Source organism: Coregonus lavaretus (assembly GCF_964263955.1).
Source record: "Coregonus lavaretus genome assembly, contig: HAP1_SCAFFOLD_352, whole genome shotgun sequence".
NCBI lineage: Eukaryota > Metazoa > Chordata > Actinopteri > Salmoniformes > Salmonidae > Coregonus > Coregonus lavaretus.
In genome coordinates, this window is record NW_028164143.1 from 452,309 (window position 1) to 470,530 (window position 18,222).

At 45.1% G+C, this 18,222-nt stretch overlaps 1 protein-coding gene across 1 annotated transcript; it reads right to left on the reverse strand.

Moving 5' to 3' along the window:
• Positions 1–4,132: 4,132 nt before the first annotated feature.
• On the reverse strand, positions 4,133–16,240 carry LOC311117426 (2-hydroxyacyl-CoA lyase 1-like; the record flags this gene model as incomplete). The annotated part of the gene is made up of 10 exons (XM_084192362.1): positions 4,133–4,258; positions 6,004–6,109; positions 6,457–6,592; positions 7,392–7,504; positions 7,804–7,898; positions 8,075–8,152; positions 8,341–8,413; positions 8,572–8,647; positions 15,232–15,319; positions 16,226–16,240. 10 exons carry the CDS (start codon positions 16,238–16,240, stop codon positions 4,133–4,135), a joined length of 906 nt encoding a protein of 301 aa, XP_084048488.1.
• Positions 16,241–18,222: the final 1,982 nt, after the last annotated feature.

Sequence of the window (18,222 nt, forward strand, 5' to 3'; positions counted from 1 at the left end):
GTTTCAGTGTCTTGTTGCAGGTTGTGCAATGTTCAAAAGTGTGTGTGATATTAGCATTAACTTGTGTGTGTGGTGTCAAGTGTGGTTGGTCCTATGTATGCAAATAGCCGAGATTGGATATTTCAGCACCATGGACAGCAGCGACATTGGGATAGCGAGATCTGTAATTCAGCAACACATGACACTGGATAGCGGCTGTCTCAGGTGAACTTGGCATTGGGAAAATCCCATCTAATGGGAAACGAGGCATAGGAGGCAAAAAGACTGAAGGAGAAGACTCCCACAGGAACTCTATGCTTAACTGTTCTGCCACATTCATTTCAAATGTTACATTTTTCGATTTGTAAATAAAAGGGAACACATCTGCAAATAATGTAAATTGACTTTTCTAACTACACTTTACAGCTTTAGTGTGTCTGTGCGTCATAGGTACAACTGCAAGCAATTCGCTTCTCAAATCCTTCTCAAATGTCTGTTTAATGTGAGAAACTAAATTAAAAACAACCGTTAGACTAATACAATGCGTACTGTCACAAATTATTACTATTCCCAACAAGACAACGAAGTGATGGTCTTTACCCACCATGGAGACTTATAAAGGCTACTTCCCCCCCACCAAAAGTTCCCACGCAGAGCGATGTTGTTTACTACATCATTATGCATATGTAGCGTGGTTCGTTCTGCGTTGTGTACTTTTAATTAGGACACTGCCACAACTGGAATTCTGATGGTTGGATAATTTTTATTCGACCTGCACACGAAGAGACAAAAAAATTATGTTAGCCCTTGGTGCAGCCACAGCTCTCGGGCACCTTGCTAGTTGAAGGTCAGGCAAAAGAGAACAGGTGCTGCATGCACACATTCAGTGCCTAACAACACACTATACAATACAAGTAAAATGATATACAACATAATTCTGACAAAATAAAGTTGCATTTTTTGTTGCCACAGCTCTAGGGCACCTGCGTGAGCACATAGAAACTCACTGTCTAATCAGAGACTTCAACACATTAGTTCCCACAATGAGTTCATCAACCTGCCCATCAACAATAAGCACTGGGACTACATAACAGAAGCCATAAAGTTGCATTTTTAAGTCACACATGCCCACTGGGCTAGTTTGTTCCCACCACAACCCACCAGGATGATGTCTGAAGGATCTAGAAAGTTCCCCTCTACCACTCCTGCCTCCCTCAACCGAGAGTAGTAGCCATGGACCCACTATCTAACATCCCCTTCAGCTCAACTTTATCCTGTACTAGCACAGTGGTGTAAAACAAACTGTCATTCTGAGTAATTCTCATTGTGTTCTGAAAAATGACTGTTGTTCTTGGGTACTGACTCACAAAAGTAAGAATAAACAGATTGGATATCATCATCAGTGGAGGAAAAATAAGAATGCCCCACATTGCCCTCATTTAGCAGACGCTCTTATCCAGAGCGACTTACAGTTAGTGCATACGTTATACATTTTGTTCATACCCCCCGTGGGAATCGAACCCACAACCCTGGCGTTGCGAACACCATGCTCTACGAACTGAGCCGGCCATTCCCTCCACTACCCTAGGCGACGCTGGTCCAATTGTGCGCCACCCCATGGGTCTCCCGGTCGCGGCCGGCTACGACAGAGCCTGGATTCGAACCAGGATCTCTAGTGGCACAGCTAGCACTGCGATGTAGTGCCTTCGACCACTGCGCCACTCACAGACTGAGTATTGCTGACCAGAGCCTTCTCTAACAAAGTCAAAACTTTCATTAATGTCCCACCCTCAGATACAGATGGTGCCTGGTCTGGTTCACGGCCACATTGAGAAAAAGATGACACATTAGGTCTTTTCACAGGACCCACTCCCTCCTGAGGGCAGTCAAAAACAGCAGCAACCTGCTGTGAAAGTTGTGTTCTACATGCTTTACGTTCCCTTAACAGTTCATCCAACCGATCCTGTACCTCACTGGCTGTCCAGTCACGAATGGGTTTGCTCTTGAACACTTGGGCCAACTCTTTATCAGGACAGTTGCGTACAAACATGACTGCCAACTCTGAGCACTGATTGGGTAAGGTCCTGCCCTCACTCACAAGGTACTGGTCGGCTGCCTCTGCAGCTTTGTTAAGCCTAATCCAGAAATCTATTGGACCCTCATTAGCATATGGTTTGATTGAATAGAAATCAGCTAATGGCATACCTGAGCAGACAGTATCCCCAAAGTGTTGCTTGAAAACACTGAACACCGCCTTAACATCTGTGACAACAAGGTTGTTACGCTTCCAGACTTTGGTCACATCCCGTGCCCTCCCCATGAGCCTAGACATCACCTCCCCAACATTCCCAGACCCAGTGTAACCCCTCTTCTCTAGGTAGACTTCCATTAACTCCTCCCACTCCAGGACAGAGTACTTATCTGAGCCATCACCCCTAAAAAGAGGTGGAGCACTAACATCTGACTTCACAACCAGATTCAGCTTGGACGCATCAATAAAGGTTGACCCACACTGCTCAGGCAGGGGAAACTGCTGGGGTTGGTGAGGGGGACGGGCAGGAGAAAGACTTGAAACCCCAGGCTGCAGTAAACTCGCTCTGATAGATTCTCCTATCTCTGAACCAATCTGCTTAATAAGGTCACTAAGCTGACTCGGAGGCATCCCATTATCACCGAGTACTGTGGATGATGGTACTTCAAAAGACAGAGGTGGGATACCCTGGTCAGGTGGAACAAACAGCCTACCCCTCCCAGTGCTTGCAAACTCAGGACTAGCAAACGCTCTACTCCCAGGAGCTGACTGTACAATTGGTGTAAATGGAAGGACACCCCTCCCTCTACCCACACTAAAATCCCCAGCATAACACGTCTTATGGATTTGAGAATCTTCCATGGCTCAACAGAGCACTAAAATACAATGTAATTTAGTGCATTCAAATACCAAAAAAAATAAATGCAATAAACAAATTCATCCAAAACATACAAATAAGCACGAATACCTGTATCTAATGAATATGCTACATTCACTTTCACTGTTTACAGTATATATTCACTTACAGTAAGCCATCAACAAATTCACATGCGCAGGTCGTGCACCTCATCCACATGCACAGCTCCGGCGGTCGGCTTGAGCTGACCAGTCGGCAGGTCACGTAATTAGGACACTGCCACAACTGGAATTCTGATGGTTGGATAATTTTTATTCGACCTGCACACGAAGAGACAACACACAATATGTTAGCTCTTGGTGCAGCCACAGCTCTCGGGCACCTTGCTAGTTGAAGGTCAGGCAAAAGAGAACAGGTGCTGCATGCACACATTCAGTGCCTAACAACACACTATACAATACAAGTAAAATGATATACAACATAATTCTGACAAAATAAATGACATACCTGTACACGAAGAGACAACACACAATAGCTTAGCCCTTGGTGCAGCCACAGCTCTCGGGCACCTGCGTGAGCACATAGAAACTCACTGTCTAATCAGAGACTTCAACACATTAGTTCCCACAATGAGTTCATCAACCTGCCCATCAACAATAAGCACTGGGACTACATAACAGAAGCCATAAAGTTGCATTTTTAAGTCACACATGCCCACTGGGCTAGTTTGTTCCCACCACAACCCACCAGGATGATGTCTGAAGGAGCTAGAAAGTTCCCCTCTACCACTCCTGCCTCCCTCAACCGAGGTACAATATCTGCGCGCAGAGTAGTAGCCATGGACCCACTATCTAACATCCCCTTCAGCTCAACTTTATCCTGTACTAGCACAGTGGTGTAAAACAAACTGTCATTCTGAGTAATTCTCATTGTGTTCTGAAAAATGACTGTGTTGTTCTTGGGTACTGACTCACAAAAGTAAGAATAAACAGATTGGATATCATCATCAGTGGAGGAAAAATAAGAATGCCCCACATTGCCCTCATTTAGCAGACGCTCTTATCCAGAGCGACTTACAGTTAGTGCATACGTTATAAAAAAATGTCATACCCCCCGTGGGAATCGAACCCACAACCCTGGCGTTGCAAACACCATGCTCTACGAACTGAGCCGGCCATTCCCTCCACTACCCTAGGCGACGCTGGTCCAATTGTGCGCCGCCCCATGGGTCTCCCGGTCGCGGCCGGCTACGACAGAGCCTGGATTCAAACCAGGATCTCCAGTCCCCCAGGACTGTGTTGTGTTACCTGCTTGACAATAGTATTGATGTCCCCCAGGAGAGCAGCAGCAGGTTGCATGTTGTTCCCCATCTCCTCAGCACACAGATCAACCTTGACATTGACCTTGACATAAATAACGTATGTGGAACGTTACTACAACATACCAGCAACGACACGACAGGAAGAGCGCCGTGCGTGACACATGTAACAGCAGCTGGAGGAGTGGCCAAACCTCAAGCTAAACACAACAGAAATAACCAGGCAGCACCACATAATGCTAAGGCTGACACACACACGTTCCCTTTTATAAACCGGGTGACTCGAGCCCTGAATGCTGATTGGCTGAAAGCTGTGGTATATCTGACCGTATAACATGGGTCACGTTGAGGGAGGAGGTCAGAGACCTGGCCGTGTGGTGCCAGGATAACAACCTCTCCCTCAACGTGACCAAGACAAAGGAGATGATTGTGGACTACAGGGAAAAAAAAGAGGACTGAGCACGCCCCCATTCTCATCGACGGGGCTGTAGTGGAACAGGTTGAGAGCTTCAAGTTCCTTGGTGTCCACATCACCAACGAACTATCATGGTCCAAACACACCAAGACAGTCGTGAAGAGGGCACGACAAAGCCTATTCCCCCTCAGGAGATTGAAAATATTTGGCATGGGTCCTCAGATCCTCAAAAAATTATACAGCTGCACCATCGAGAGCATCCTGACTGGTTGCATCACCGCCTGGTATGGCAACTGCTTGGCCTCCGACCGCAAGGCACTACAGAGGGTAGTGCGTACGGCCCAGTACATCACTGGGGCCAAGTTTCCTGCCATCCAGGACCTCTATACCAGGCGGTGTCAGAGGAAGGCCCTCAAAATTGTCAAAGACTCCAGCCACCCTAGTCATAGACTGTTCTCTCTGCTACCGCACGGCAAGCGGTACCGGAGTGCCAAGTCTAGGTCCAAAAGACTTCTCAACAGCTTCTACCCCCAAGCCTTAAGACTCCTGAACAGCTAATCATGGCTACCCGGACTATTTGCACTGCCCCCCCACCCCATCCTTTTACGCTGCTGCTACTCTGTTAATTATTTATGCATAGTCACTTTAACTCTACCCACATGTACATATTACTTCAACTACCTCAACTAGCCGGTGCCCCCGCACATTGACTCTGCACCGGTACCCCCCTGTATATATAGCCTCCCTACTCTTCTTTTATTTTACTTCTGCTCTTTTTTTCTCAACACTTTTTTTGTTATTGTTTTATTTTTACTTTTTTGTTAAAAATAAATGCACTGTTGGTTAAGGGCTGTAAGTAAGCATTTCACTGTAATGTCTGCACCTGTTGTATTTCCGCGCATGTGGCCAATAAAATTTGATTTGATTTGATTTGAAATGTATTTTGACTGTTCGAATTACGTTGGTAACCAGTTTATAATAGCAATAAGGCACCTCTGGGGTTTGTGGTATAGGGCCAATATACCACGGCTAAGGGCTGTATCGAGGCACTCCGCGTTGCATCGTTGCACCACACCCCCTCGGGCCTTATTGCTTAAATATAGATGTACTGTACAGCACTAAGACAGCCATGACATTATTTGGAGAGACCACAAAGACTTATAGAGAAGCTATATAATTGATAGACTAAATCCAATAGACTGAGTCAAATACCTTTATACCTGGTTACAATGAAATGTAGTTCACTATGAAATGACCTGTGACTAGGGTTGCAAAATTACAGTTACTTTCCCAAAATTCCCAGAAATCCCTGTTGGAAGATTCCAGAAATCAGAACGGAATAAGAAGAAAATCCGAAAAAAAGAAGGAAAAAAAAGAAACCCTACTGGTGACCTTTGACCTAGCTGGATGACCTTTACTTGGGTGTCAAACCTGGGGGGAAGGCCAAAGTGCAGGATCCAGTTGAGTCTGGCACCAAGTAGGACCACAACATCAGACTGGAGCAGAGCTCTGCAGTCCCCACCAAGACCATAGAACCAGGAGGATAGGAAGAGGAGGAGGAGGAGGAAGAGAGGAGGAGGAGGATAGGAAGAGAGGAGGAGGAGGATAGGAAGAGAGGAGGAGGAGAGCAGGGACAAAACAAAATGTAATGAAAAGAGGCTAGTTATAGGAGTAGTGTAGTTGTTTGATTGACACCAGTTTACATTGACATGACCTGGCCAGGAGAGACTAGTTATAGATAGGGATTTCAGGAGTTTCGTGGTCCGTTCAAATGGTCAGGGAAATTATTGGTCCTACTTATACAGTCAATGGTCTGTACATGAATATGATGCCAGCTGAGAGAAGGAGAGGCTGACCTGGAGCGGGCAGCAGCAACACAGTTGGGGTGATCGTCAGGCAGCACCCCTTTACCCATGGGGGTGGGCAGGAAGGGCAGGTCACACCCCTCCACCAGCTCCTTCAGAGCCCCCTCTGCTCTTCCATGGGCTGCACCTGCAGAGGGACACAGACAGAGGGCACTGCCACACGGATTTCAACAGACTGGCCTTCACAACTGGGATGCATTCAGCTGAGCAAAACGTTGTGCAACGTTCAGATAGAAATATAGCATGTAGAACGAACGTGCCTCTCGGACAGGTAGAATGAGAAATCATGTCAACAACATTTGTCTACTGAACGTGGCCCTATTTTCGACTGAACCGTGGTACATTTACATTTTAGTCATTTAGCTGACGCTCTTATCCAGAGCGACTTACATGAGCAATTAGGGTTAAGTGCCTTACTCAAGGGCACATCAACAGATTTTTCACCTAGTCGGCTCGGGGATTAGAACCAGCGACCTTTCGGTTACTGGCACAACGCTCTTAACCACTAAGCTACTTGCCGCCCCGGCTGTGGTACAGTGCTATATGTGTTACAGTGCGTCTCACCTGGCTATTGATCTCTCCTGGACAGACGCACGTAACATAACTGGAAGTAGCGTCTGTCAACAGACTGGGATGTGACAACTTTGTTCCGGTACGCTGATTTTTCACCACTAATCATTTGGACAAATCACGATTTCGCAGGTACTCGCATCTTTTCAATTTCAGAAGGGGAGGGGACATTTGGCCCATAAACTTGCCTGAAACTTGCAGAGAGTTTCCGTTTAGGGGGGTGGAAACTTCGCAAGTGGCGTTAGTATCTTTCTCTTAACATCTCCCCAGACCTTAACCAAGTATCTGACGCAATTATGCAACATTTTAGTTCTGTTTCCCCCAGATTATCTGGCTATTAAAAAAGCAATGCCTATATTTGCCAATGATGAGTAAAGGCCGTTTGGCTCCTTTCAGGACCGCCAGTGCTTCTGTGATCGCCATATGGTCAGCCATACTCACAGGAGGAGGTGGACTACAGGGCACCTCTCTGACAAAGGAAATAATAAATAATAGGTCAAACATTAAACATGTTACCTAGCAACTGTATTGCATATGTAAATACATCATGAAGGTCTATTGAGGCTTATTGCTATTCTCTGATGAGAATATTTTGATATAGTGCTATATTTTCTAAGTAATTTAATTTCTGGTTCACTTCAGACGTTAAAAGGTATAACAAAATAAAATAAAAATGACTACGGTGATGTGAATTCAGAGGTATACATATTCAACAGTAACGCATTAGTATACATTTTAAATGGATGAAAGACAGTGATGGCCACTAACCTGGCTCTGCTCCTGTCCAATTTAGCATTGACCATGTCCCCAGATATGTCTACGTATACAGCACCTGGACGTCCATACATGCTAGTGCGTGCTGCCTTAGACAGACCAAACACCCTTCCATTCAGATCAATTAAGGCTGTGCTGTGCTCTTATGAAGCAGTTAAGGTACCTTGCTAAGCTGGAAAATTAGAGGTCAGAAAACAGACAATTGCAGGTGATACCAAATGATATGAAGAGGACTACACAGAGGGAGTCAGAGTAGACTGTATACCTTCTCTACCACTGAGGAGATCATATCCAGACTGCTAGACCTAGCAGAGAACTTACTGTACAATCTGCATGCCTCCACCTGACAGAGAAAGAGGACCACAAATAACAAATGATTTCCTCTTTCAGCAATTAAACTGCTAGGGCCAGTTTCCCAGACAGAGATTCTCTATTGAGTTTGCTTTTTAGGTCATGACTAGGCTTAATCTGTGTCCCGGGATACCATCCCCTAATGTTCAATAGTCATAAATGTCATGGTTGAATCGGTACCTGTGGAAACTCTTGAAACGCCCCAGTGGTCTCTTGGTTTTTATCAGAGGAGCCTCCAATAACAATCACAGGCCTACAGAGAGAGAGGTATCACACAATGACATCAACTGACAAGCTGAGATAGTTTGGAGTCCTCAGATCATTTTTTGCAGTGTGCGGATAGCATCCCTTCTTTTGAAAGGCCACTGAACATGAGTAGTAGGGTCTTCTGTTTGTGGAGTTCTAGCATACCAGCAGTTCATGTTAGCATTGGCCATTGCACCAAGTGAATGGATGAGTCCCGGTCCAGACACAACCAGACATGCACCTGGACTGGAGAGGAACAGACAGACAGAGGGAAAGACAGGAAGACAGGCAGACAGACACACAAAGGGTCAGACAGACAGGCAGACATAATTAGCAATGCAAAAAAGCTATGAAACTGACCCTCACACACTACACGCTCCTGTAGTCTATGTAAGGGTAGTTAATATCACATGATTTGGGGAGAGCTGGTTTAGTAATAAAAAGGTGGCTTAGGGCTTGTTCATTGCGCATTCCCACATACTTGATTCCTGAGGCTTGAGCTGCCATAGCTACTTCAATGACTGGAACACCAACTATTCCAAACATATATTCTACATTCTGTAGAGAGATACATGTAGATACAGTATATTTACATTTTTTAAAACATTTTTAGTCATTTAGCAGACGCTCTTATCCAGAGCGACTTACAGTTAGTGAGTGCATACATTTTCATTCTGAATTGTATATGAATTGTTACAATGTAGTTTAGATTTTCTTTGCATTGACACACACATTGGCATGCATCAACAAGGGTGTTAACACAGAGCTGCCAACTCTCACGCTTTCGCCGTGTGACACACGTTTTTGCCTGTTTTCACACGCACTCACGCCACACATCCAATTTCTCAAGCAAAAAAAATCGGCAGAGACTCGTTCGTTCCTTTTTTCAAACTCCCCGACGGTAGATGGCGCTGATGAGCGCCAATGAACCATATGTGCTGCACCCCGAAGTTAGCGACAGAAGAAGAGATACCATTGCCGTGAAAGTCAACATAAGATGAGCAGGTCACTACCTTTTTTTTTTTTTTGTCATTTAGCAGACGCTCTTATCCAGAGCGACTTACAGGAGCAATTAGGGTTAAGTGCCTTGCTCAAGGGCACATCGACAGATTTTTCACCTAGTCGGCTCAGGGATTAGAACCAGCAACCTTTCGGTTACTGGCACAACGCTCTTACCCACTAAGCTACCTGCCGCCCTGAAGAAGTCTGATAAGAAGCTGAGCTGAGACTAGGTATGTAACAATGAAATGTCGTCCAATTGAATACTCACTCTCTTAAACTTTAAATCTTGAAATAAATTATTTGTTTGTGCGTGTGAACATGATTTAGTGTGGTGAATGTAAACTCAGCTGATTTCGAACAGGTAAGATGTATTCCAAAGAATTTAACATAAATACAGGAAATGTGTGCAATAGAAGTAGGTATGTTTTTGTAACTGAGAGTAGAGTTATTAAACCAACATGACCATTTTAATTGTTTAAGGTTTCAAAGATGTCCCGTAAGAGACCTTTGCCAGGACAAAAGCGAAACCTTTTATTTTATTTAAAGAACCAGCCAAGTGAGAAAAGACAGACAAACACACTGACAGAACAGCCAGAACGATTGATAGAAACGACAGGACAACAGACAGAGGAGCAACACAAAGGACAGAGAGAGCAGGAGACAGGACAGACTGACAAACAAGCAGAGGAGCAACAGACAGGACAGATTGACGCACATGCAGAGGAGCAACAGACAGGACAAATAGAACAACCAACAGGGCAGATGGAAGAAGACACAGAGGGACAGAAAGAAGAGACCCCCCCAATCCAACAGCAGGGCCAGAAGAGTCGTGCTCTGGCTGGAGCAGCAACATATAGATCCATTTTCAAAAATGAGTGGACCTCTTCATGGCCATTTATTACCAGAGGGAGCCTCAACACGCACTACTGGTGTGCAGTCTGCCGTATTGAAAACTCATGTTGCCACCAGGGTGTGACAGATGTAGTGCGCCATATAAAAAGCAAAAGGCCACCAAGATAAGCAACGAGCTCTCCTGTCCACAGCCACAATATCCCAATATGCAATGGCCGTTCCATCTGTTGGGGGTATGTCTGCACAAGAGGTTAAGGTATGATATGTGTAATGATTCTGTCAAGGTTCAATCAAGAGTTTTGTGTTCTAGTTGATCACGGTAAAGTCATGGTTGATAGTTTTGACTAATTTGTGGTTTGTATTTCAGTGTAGTACAGTCCAGTTTTCTTAATTTGAGATCTTAGTTGCTGAATGTGTTTTTTACCTGTGCCCTATTATCGCAGGCGTCTATTTTAAATAAACTATGGTCTTTTGGGAGGATTAATAATTTTTAATTTCTTACAGACAAGAAGGGCTGAGGTCAAAATGACAGCTGGGTTGGTAGTTCACAACGTCCCCCTAGCCTTTGCGGACCACCTGGGGCCTCTCCTAAAATAATGTTTCGGAGATTCGAAGACAGCGCAGGAGTACAGGTGTGCCAGGACTAAGTCATCCTGCATTACCAATGAAGCACTCGCACCATATTTCACACAGGAGCTTGTGAAGGAGATGAAAAAAGCCCCGTATACCCTTGTTACGGATGGGTCGAATGACACTGGTATTTCACAAACTATTTGAGATTTTTCTCATCTGCAAAACATGTGCTTTGTGTATTTTTAAACATCTAATAACATGAACATCTGTATGATTCTAACTTGTCATTATAGGAGTGGAAAAGATGAACCCGCTTACTGTCCGGGTCTTCATGGGCAGCAAAGTTGTCCACCAGTTCTTAAATACGTGCACAACAAGTGGGAGGAGATGTGGGCCAGCAAGTGAGATCTTCACCAAAATTAACTCCACCATAGAGGAGCATGGCATCCCTTGGGAGAACTGCATTGGTCTCTCAGTTTACAATGCAGCTGTGAACATTGGACCACGTAATCCCATTGCCTCTAGGGTGCTCCAGAAGCATCCCAACACCTATATTCATGGTTATCCTTGTCATGTGGCACATAACACCGCCAAAGCTGCAGGAGTGGGATTTTTTAAAGATGTTTTAAAGTGAGTTAAGGCCTGATTTATCTTTACATGTAACTTTTTATTTGTATCCTAATTACGTGCATTGACTGAATGCGTTACGATTGATTTATGCATTGCAGGTGTACGGTTTTGATTTTGAGGATATGGTAGTGGACATCGGTTACTGGTTCAAGGGTAGCTCAAATCGGAAAGGATACCTGTCAGGTATGCATGTTTGATACTATTAAGTGTAATACTGAAATGCTGAGCTGTAGAAAATATATGATATGGATTTAATGTCTAAAACAGAGTTTTGTGAGCTCCATGAAGCGGAGTACATGGAGGTCCTCCTGCATATCTCGGTCCGTTGGCTAAGCCTTGAACGTTGTGTGACCAGGATCCTGAGGCTGTATGAACCTCTGGCCAGCTACTACAAATCTGCTAGTATGGTCATCAATTTTCAATTTCATTATGCAGCAACTACATGGATTGTTAGTCACATACTTGTATTAATGACAACCTCTTGTTTTGTGTTATTTATTGATTGATTCAAGATGAAAATCAGGCCAGGTTCAAGAGACTTGTGCAGACATTCACTGTCCCCATGACAGAAGTGTACCTGCTGTTCTTCCAAGCCACCGTACCAACTTTCACTTCTTTCAACTTGCTGCTTCAGAGAGAGCAGTCATCAATATTTTTGTTACATGATGAGGTGGGATTGGATTTTGCAGTTTTTTTCCATTCTGTGTTTCTTGCTGATATCTGCAGGGGTCCTCTAAAACAGGTTTCACCTACTATTTTTGTAAATGTCTGTTATAGATGGTGAAATTCGTACGCAAGCTATGTTCCAAGTTTATGGTTCCAGCAGCTCTGCAGTGCCATGAGGAGCCTTGTGAAATTGCCTTTGAAGAAAAGGCAAACCATTTACCAGGTTAGTATTTGACTATTATTATGATCAAACACTGTGATATGTGATATTTAGCCTTGTACATTATACCGATATGCTGTATTGGGTTCACAACCAGGGCTAAAATTAACAGATTACTCGACGAGGGTGACATCACACCACAGCAGGTGGATTCATTCCATGAAGCTGTGTTGTGTTTCCTGACAAGTGCTGTGGACTATGCACTTAAGAAGCTGCCACTGGAAGAGCTTCATGGAAAAAAATCAAGGTATGTTTTTCCATTGTGTTTTGGTGCATTTTCCATAGGTGACAGGAGCCAAAGAATTCGAGAGGCTTGCTGCCGTCGCCAAGCTTGTCCTGGTGTTGCCCCATGCAAACGCAGATGCTGAGAGGGTGTTTTCAGTTGTGGGACTGAACAAAACCAAGAGAAGAAACAGCCTAGCATTGGATGGCACCCTGTCCTCAATAATGACCATAAAGATGGCCAATCTGGAGCCCTGCTTCAAATGGGAGCCCCCCTCCGATATCATCAAGGCCTCCAAGAAGGCCACAGGCCAGTATAACCATGCCGACAGATCATAGACAAGAGGCCCATTTGAGATGAGCCAGGTCTGCGCAGAATCGATTACCAGCGATCACCGCCCAATGCATGCTGGTTAGATTTGTGTCCGACTTGATCCCGACTTTCTCTGACGTCATGCACACGCGGGCAACGATAACCTCATGAGATCAAGGCAGCCGCAGTTCTGAGATGCAGGCAGTGCAATTGCTTTTCACCGACTGCAGGACCCAGGCGGACCCAGGACAAAAACTCACTATGTTAACATATGCTATTCCACATAAACATCTAAATGTTTTTCTACAACAATATGAATAGTTAGCTATACCAGTGCAATGACCTATGGCACACTTTCACAACTCGTAGTGCTACATTCTCACTGCCAAGGACATGATCAGCGACTAATATATTCTTAGCAACACGGTTACACAGTATAACACTGTTTTATATAAATTGCACACACTTCACCTGAGCTTTTAGTGCCTCTGCAATGAGCTGAGCCCCAGTCACATCTTCCATTATTATTGTCGAGAAATCTGTTCAAAGTGCAAACGCGGTTAGCAATGCTTTCTTGGACTTGTTGTTCAGTAGCTTATAAATCGTGTTTAGATCTCTTGCAAATCATTAGTTTTTGTCTGCTTTCCAGCATGCATTACATGAGTAGCTTTTTCTTCTTCAGTGGGGTTTATAGACAGTTGGCATCCAACGTTATGGTGCATTACTGCCCCCTATTGTACAGAAGTGTGGACATGAGCCGTGCAATAGCAGTCATGAATATTTAATAAACTAGTAGCATTTTTCTTTTTTTATTGCAAGAAATACATAATAAGCCCTCATTATGTGTTTATAACTGCACTTAACTTAACACTTAACTCAATTAAGTCATTATGAGTGTATGACAGTATGAAAAAAAATAAAAATTATGCACTCACTAACTGTAAGTCGCTCTGGATAAGAGCTTCTGCTAAATGACTAAAATGTAAATGACTTGAGTGTATGCATTATAGATATAGGCTTTTTTTTTTTTTTTTTTTTTTTTTTTTTGTCATTTAGCAGACGCTCTTATCCAGAGCGACTTACAGTTAGTGAATAAATATATATATGTATATATTTTTTTTTACTGGCCCCCCGTGGGAAACGAACCCACTCCCCTGGCGTTGCAAACGCCATGCTCTATCAACTGAGCTACATCCCTGCCGGCCATTCCCTCCCCTACCCTGGACGATGCTGGGCCAATTGTGCGCCGCCCATGAGTCTCCCGGTCGCGGCCGGCTGCGACAGAGCCTGGATTCATAGAAAGTGTTACAAATGTTCTCCTGTCATCTTATAGGAGATCCATTCATGGATTTAGTTATGGCTTGAGAATGTGACTGGTCTACGGAGTTCTCCTTTATGTCTGTCTTTGTATGTGACAACAACTTTTCTGTATTATGTGTATTTCCACAATCAATAATCATAAACGGTACTTCACTATGAATACTTTTGACTATGTGATTTGAAGTACTTTACCGTTATCTTGCACATACATGAAGACTACTATAGACAGAAATCAATGCAGTAATGTTTTATTAAATAAAGGCTCTGATTAAAATATAATATTAATAAAATCAGGCATTTGGCTAATTCTTCTTCCCAGAAGCTCCTCTGAATGGTTTGGAGATGGCTCTGGAGAGAGCGTGTAACACCCTGACTATGAGTGGGCGTTTACGGGACTGGGACTCCTGGGGAGCAGGGGCCGGTGTGGTTGTCAGGTCCTCCTTGGGAGGGGAAGTGGATGGAACCTCTGGAACCTCACACTCAGCATCTGTCATAAGAACATTTCATAATCAGAAAATGAATGTGTGTGTTTGTGTCTGTCCGTCTGCCTGCCTGTCCGTCTGCCTGCCTGTCCGTCTGCCTGCCTGTCTGTCTGTCTGTCTGCCTGCCCGTCCGTCTGCCTGTCCGTCTGTCTGTCTGTCTGTCTGCCTGTCTGCCTGCCCGTCCGTCTGCCTGCCTGTCCGTCTGCCTGCCTGCCTGTCTGTCTGTCTGCCTGCCCGTCCGTCTGCCTGTCCGTCTGTCTGCCTGTCTGCCTGTCTGTCTGTCTGCCTGCCTGTCCGTCTGCCTGCCTGTCCGTCTGCCTGTCTGTCTGTCTGTCTGTCTGACTGTCTGTCTGTCTGTCTGTCTGTCTGTCTGTCTGTCTGTCTGTCTGCCTGTCCGTCTGCCTGCCTGCCTGTCTGTCTGTCTGTCTGCCTGCCTGTCCGTCTGCCTGTCTGTCCGTCGGTCTGCCTGTATCTGTTGTCACTGTTTTAACAAGCTTGTCATAGGGTGATACATCAATATGACATTATCGATGCTTATCACTTACCCTGTGAAATATGAGTCTCTCTGAGACGTTTGGTAGGCAGTGCATCCTGTTTAGGGTGGCTCTTCGGTTCCCCTTTTGTCTTGAACAGCTGTTGACAAAACACATCAGGACAACTGAGCCTGTGTAAAATACAGAGTGTGCATCCCAAAATGCACCCTATTCGCTACGCAAGGCACTACTTTTGAAAAGGGCCCATAGAGCGCTGGTAAAAAGTAGTGCACTATATAGGGAATAGGGTGCCATTCGGGACATAGCCATTGACTCTCTCCCATGTGTATTAGGATTGCATTACAGCGTCCTCACTCAACCTCCTAAAGACAATGACAACAGTTTTGTTCTAATGCTGAGAGACAATAGGGGTGTAGTGAATCTGTAGGGTAAAATTCAGCCCTGCCTTACAGAGGTAATCTCAAAACACAGAGCACCCTACCTTAATCATGATCTTTGGAAACTTATGCATTTTCGGTAGGAAACGCCACTTCCTGTTCTTCTTAGTCTCTTCCCCTCTGGCAGAGGGAAGGCGGGCCATGCCGTCAGCCTTTACATCAGCCGGGCTAAGGCTCCTGGCAGGGAATTCCTCAGTAGCATTAAGGTCAGCTACAACACCATGAGTGATGTCACTTGTGGCATTGCTGGTGTCTGAGTGAGAAGAGCACGCTAGTGTGACCGACCTGTGTACAATAACTGGGAGAAGAGGACGCAGCCATTGAAGTCAGTCACTGCATCCCAAATGGCATTCTCTTCACTTTATAGTGCACTACTTTTGACCAGGACCCATAGGGTCTGGTCAAAAGTAGTGCACTAAATATGGAAGAAGGTGCCATTTTGGACACAACCAGTGAATTTTACATCATAAAACGCAATGTATTGAGCATCATGTTACAATTAAGTCCTATGCAGATGAAAAGAGGTACTTTCACTTACCATCCTCCATTGTAGACTTGGACACATAAGTCAGGCTGTCCATCACCACGTCTGTCATCAACTTGATGACCTGATCCAAAACCATTTCAGCTGATGGTGGCAAAGGCCTTCCCATACACTGCCCCAGGAGTCTCCTAACAGAAGTCTGGGCAAAGTTGTAAATGAGCTCTGAGGCATCGTCCTTTGACAGCTTCCTCAGGGCTGGTTTAGGCAGCGCTGGTTGAGAGAGGCTTCTGTGGCCAACCATGGATTGAAGCTGACGGTTTATGGTTATCTCCTGAATGAGACCATGGACCTTTGCGATCAGGTTGCCAGATGCACCTTGAAGGGCTTCAACTGACAGGAGCCTATCCAGATGTTCTTCTGCTGAAGTCATCTCTGGGTCGTCCGTCTTCAATGTGTCCATTATAGTTTTCACTATGATATTGGTGTCAGATATGTTTATTTCTTGTTGGCTCACAAGCATTGACCGTGAACCTGTCTCGTCCATTGCGATTGAGGTATGGGATTCTGTCCTTGTGATCTCATCGGCAGCGCTCATGTCAGGCAACTGGTCAAGGCTCTCCAGTACAGAGTCTAACATGTTAGTGGCTATCAGACACTCCTCACTTGCAATCTGCCCAACAGATGAACTCTCAGAGTTGGCCAATCTACACTTGATCACATTTAGGATCAAGCTGAGCGTCTTCTTTGCAGTTTTGCTAAAGCCTTCTTGGCTGACTGCCACTGTTACGTCTTTTAGAGCCACAAGAGGTTTGCAACTTTCACTCAATCCACTGCCGTGGAGAGGAGAGGCTCTCTTCAAACTGTTGTTGCTCACAACTGACATACTCCTGGTGGGCAGAGTGACATCCTCACTGCATGTGTCAATTACATGGTGGTCTGTTGAAGAGCCACTCGAAGACAGAAGGGTTTTAGACCTTTTAGCCAAACAGACTTTTGACAAAGGCTTCTCACTTCTCACAGACGGAGGGCGGCTCCTGTCCTCAACAAGAGCAGTGTCAGCGGACTTAGAACGTCTGAGTGTCTCCACAGGGGTGGAGTCCAGCACATATTTGGCTGTGGTGACTGACACTGGTGGAAAAGAGAAAAAGATGTTCAGTCTATCCTTTACTCTGTGGTACATGGTTTGAGCAGCATCCAATAAGTTGTCAAAGACAACTCTGGGTTTGAGCTGGAACTCCAGCTTTTTCTCTCCTAGTGGGAAGGAGTCTGCGTCGTCCACAGTGTACTGGGATACACTTTCAAGGTCTTGCATGATAATATTTACTATATCTTCGGCTGTAGAAACCGCATGGTGTGAGAAGGTGGTGCTAGGCATGCTCTGTAGCAAAGAATGGCTGGCTTTGCTAGCAGCTCTGAGAATGGTCTCATTCACAATGTGTTTGGCCTTAGCTCGGAACTCAGCACTGTGAAAGCTCTGGATAGAAATGTTAGAGGTTCTGCTGGCTGCACTAAGAGATCGCGTGAGTGTGGCAATCTCGGCTGACGTCACATCACTCGAAATGGTGAGGTCCTCCAATTTCGAAATTATCGAGTCCAACTTCTGGTTGAAGTCGAAGGATGAATTTGACGTGCTCTCCCCAACGGAAGCGGAGCAGTTTTCCTTTGAAGTGTCCACCCTCAGCACCGAGATCACCTGTTTGATTACCCCTTTAGTGCAGGTGTCGAGGGTGAGCTGGTAGGCTGAGGCTGAGGACTTAGAAGGGGTCTTACTGTCTGTCTTCTGTACAGGAGACACTGCCAAAGTGGCCTCAGTTACAGGAGATTCCTGCACAGTGGCCTCAGTTACAAGTAGTCCAGTTGCAGAAAGCTCGATTTGCACAGGAGTATTTTTTCCCTCAGTGAGATGGTGGGAGGTGAACAGCTTCCTTAGTTTGTCCAGGGTTTTGGTATAAATCTTCTGGGAACCTGAACTCACTTCCACCCAGAACATTTTGCGACCTGATTTCGTACGCTTGGAGGCCTTATTGACCTCATATACCTCAAGCAGGTCGGAAATAATTCCACCAAAGAGATCAGAGGATGCCTCCTCAATATTCTCTGAGGAAACATGGACAGATAGGA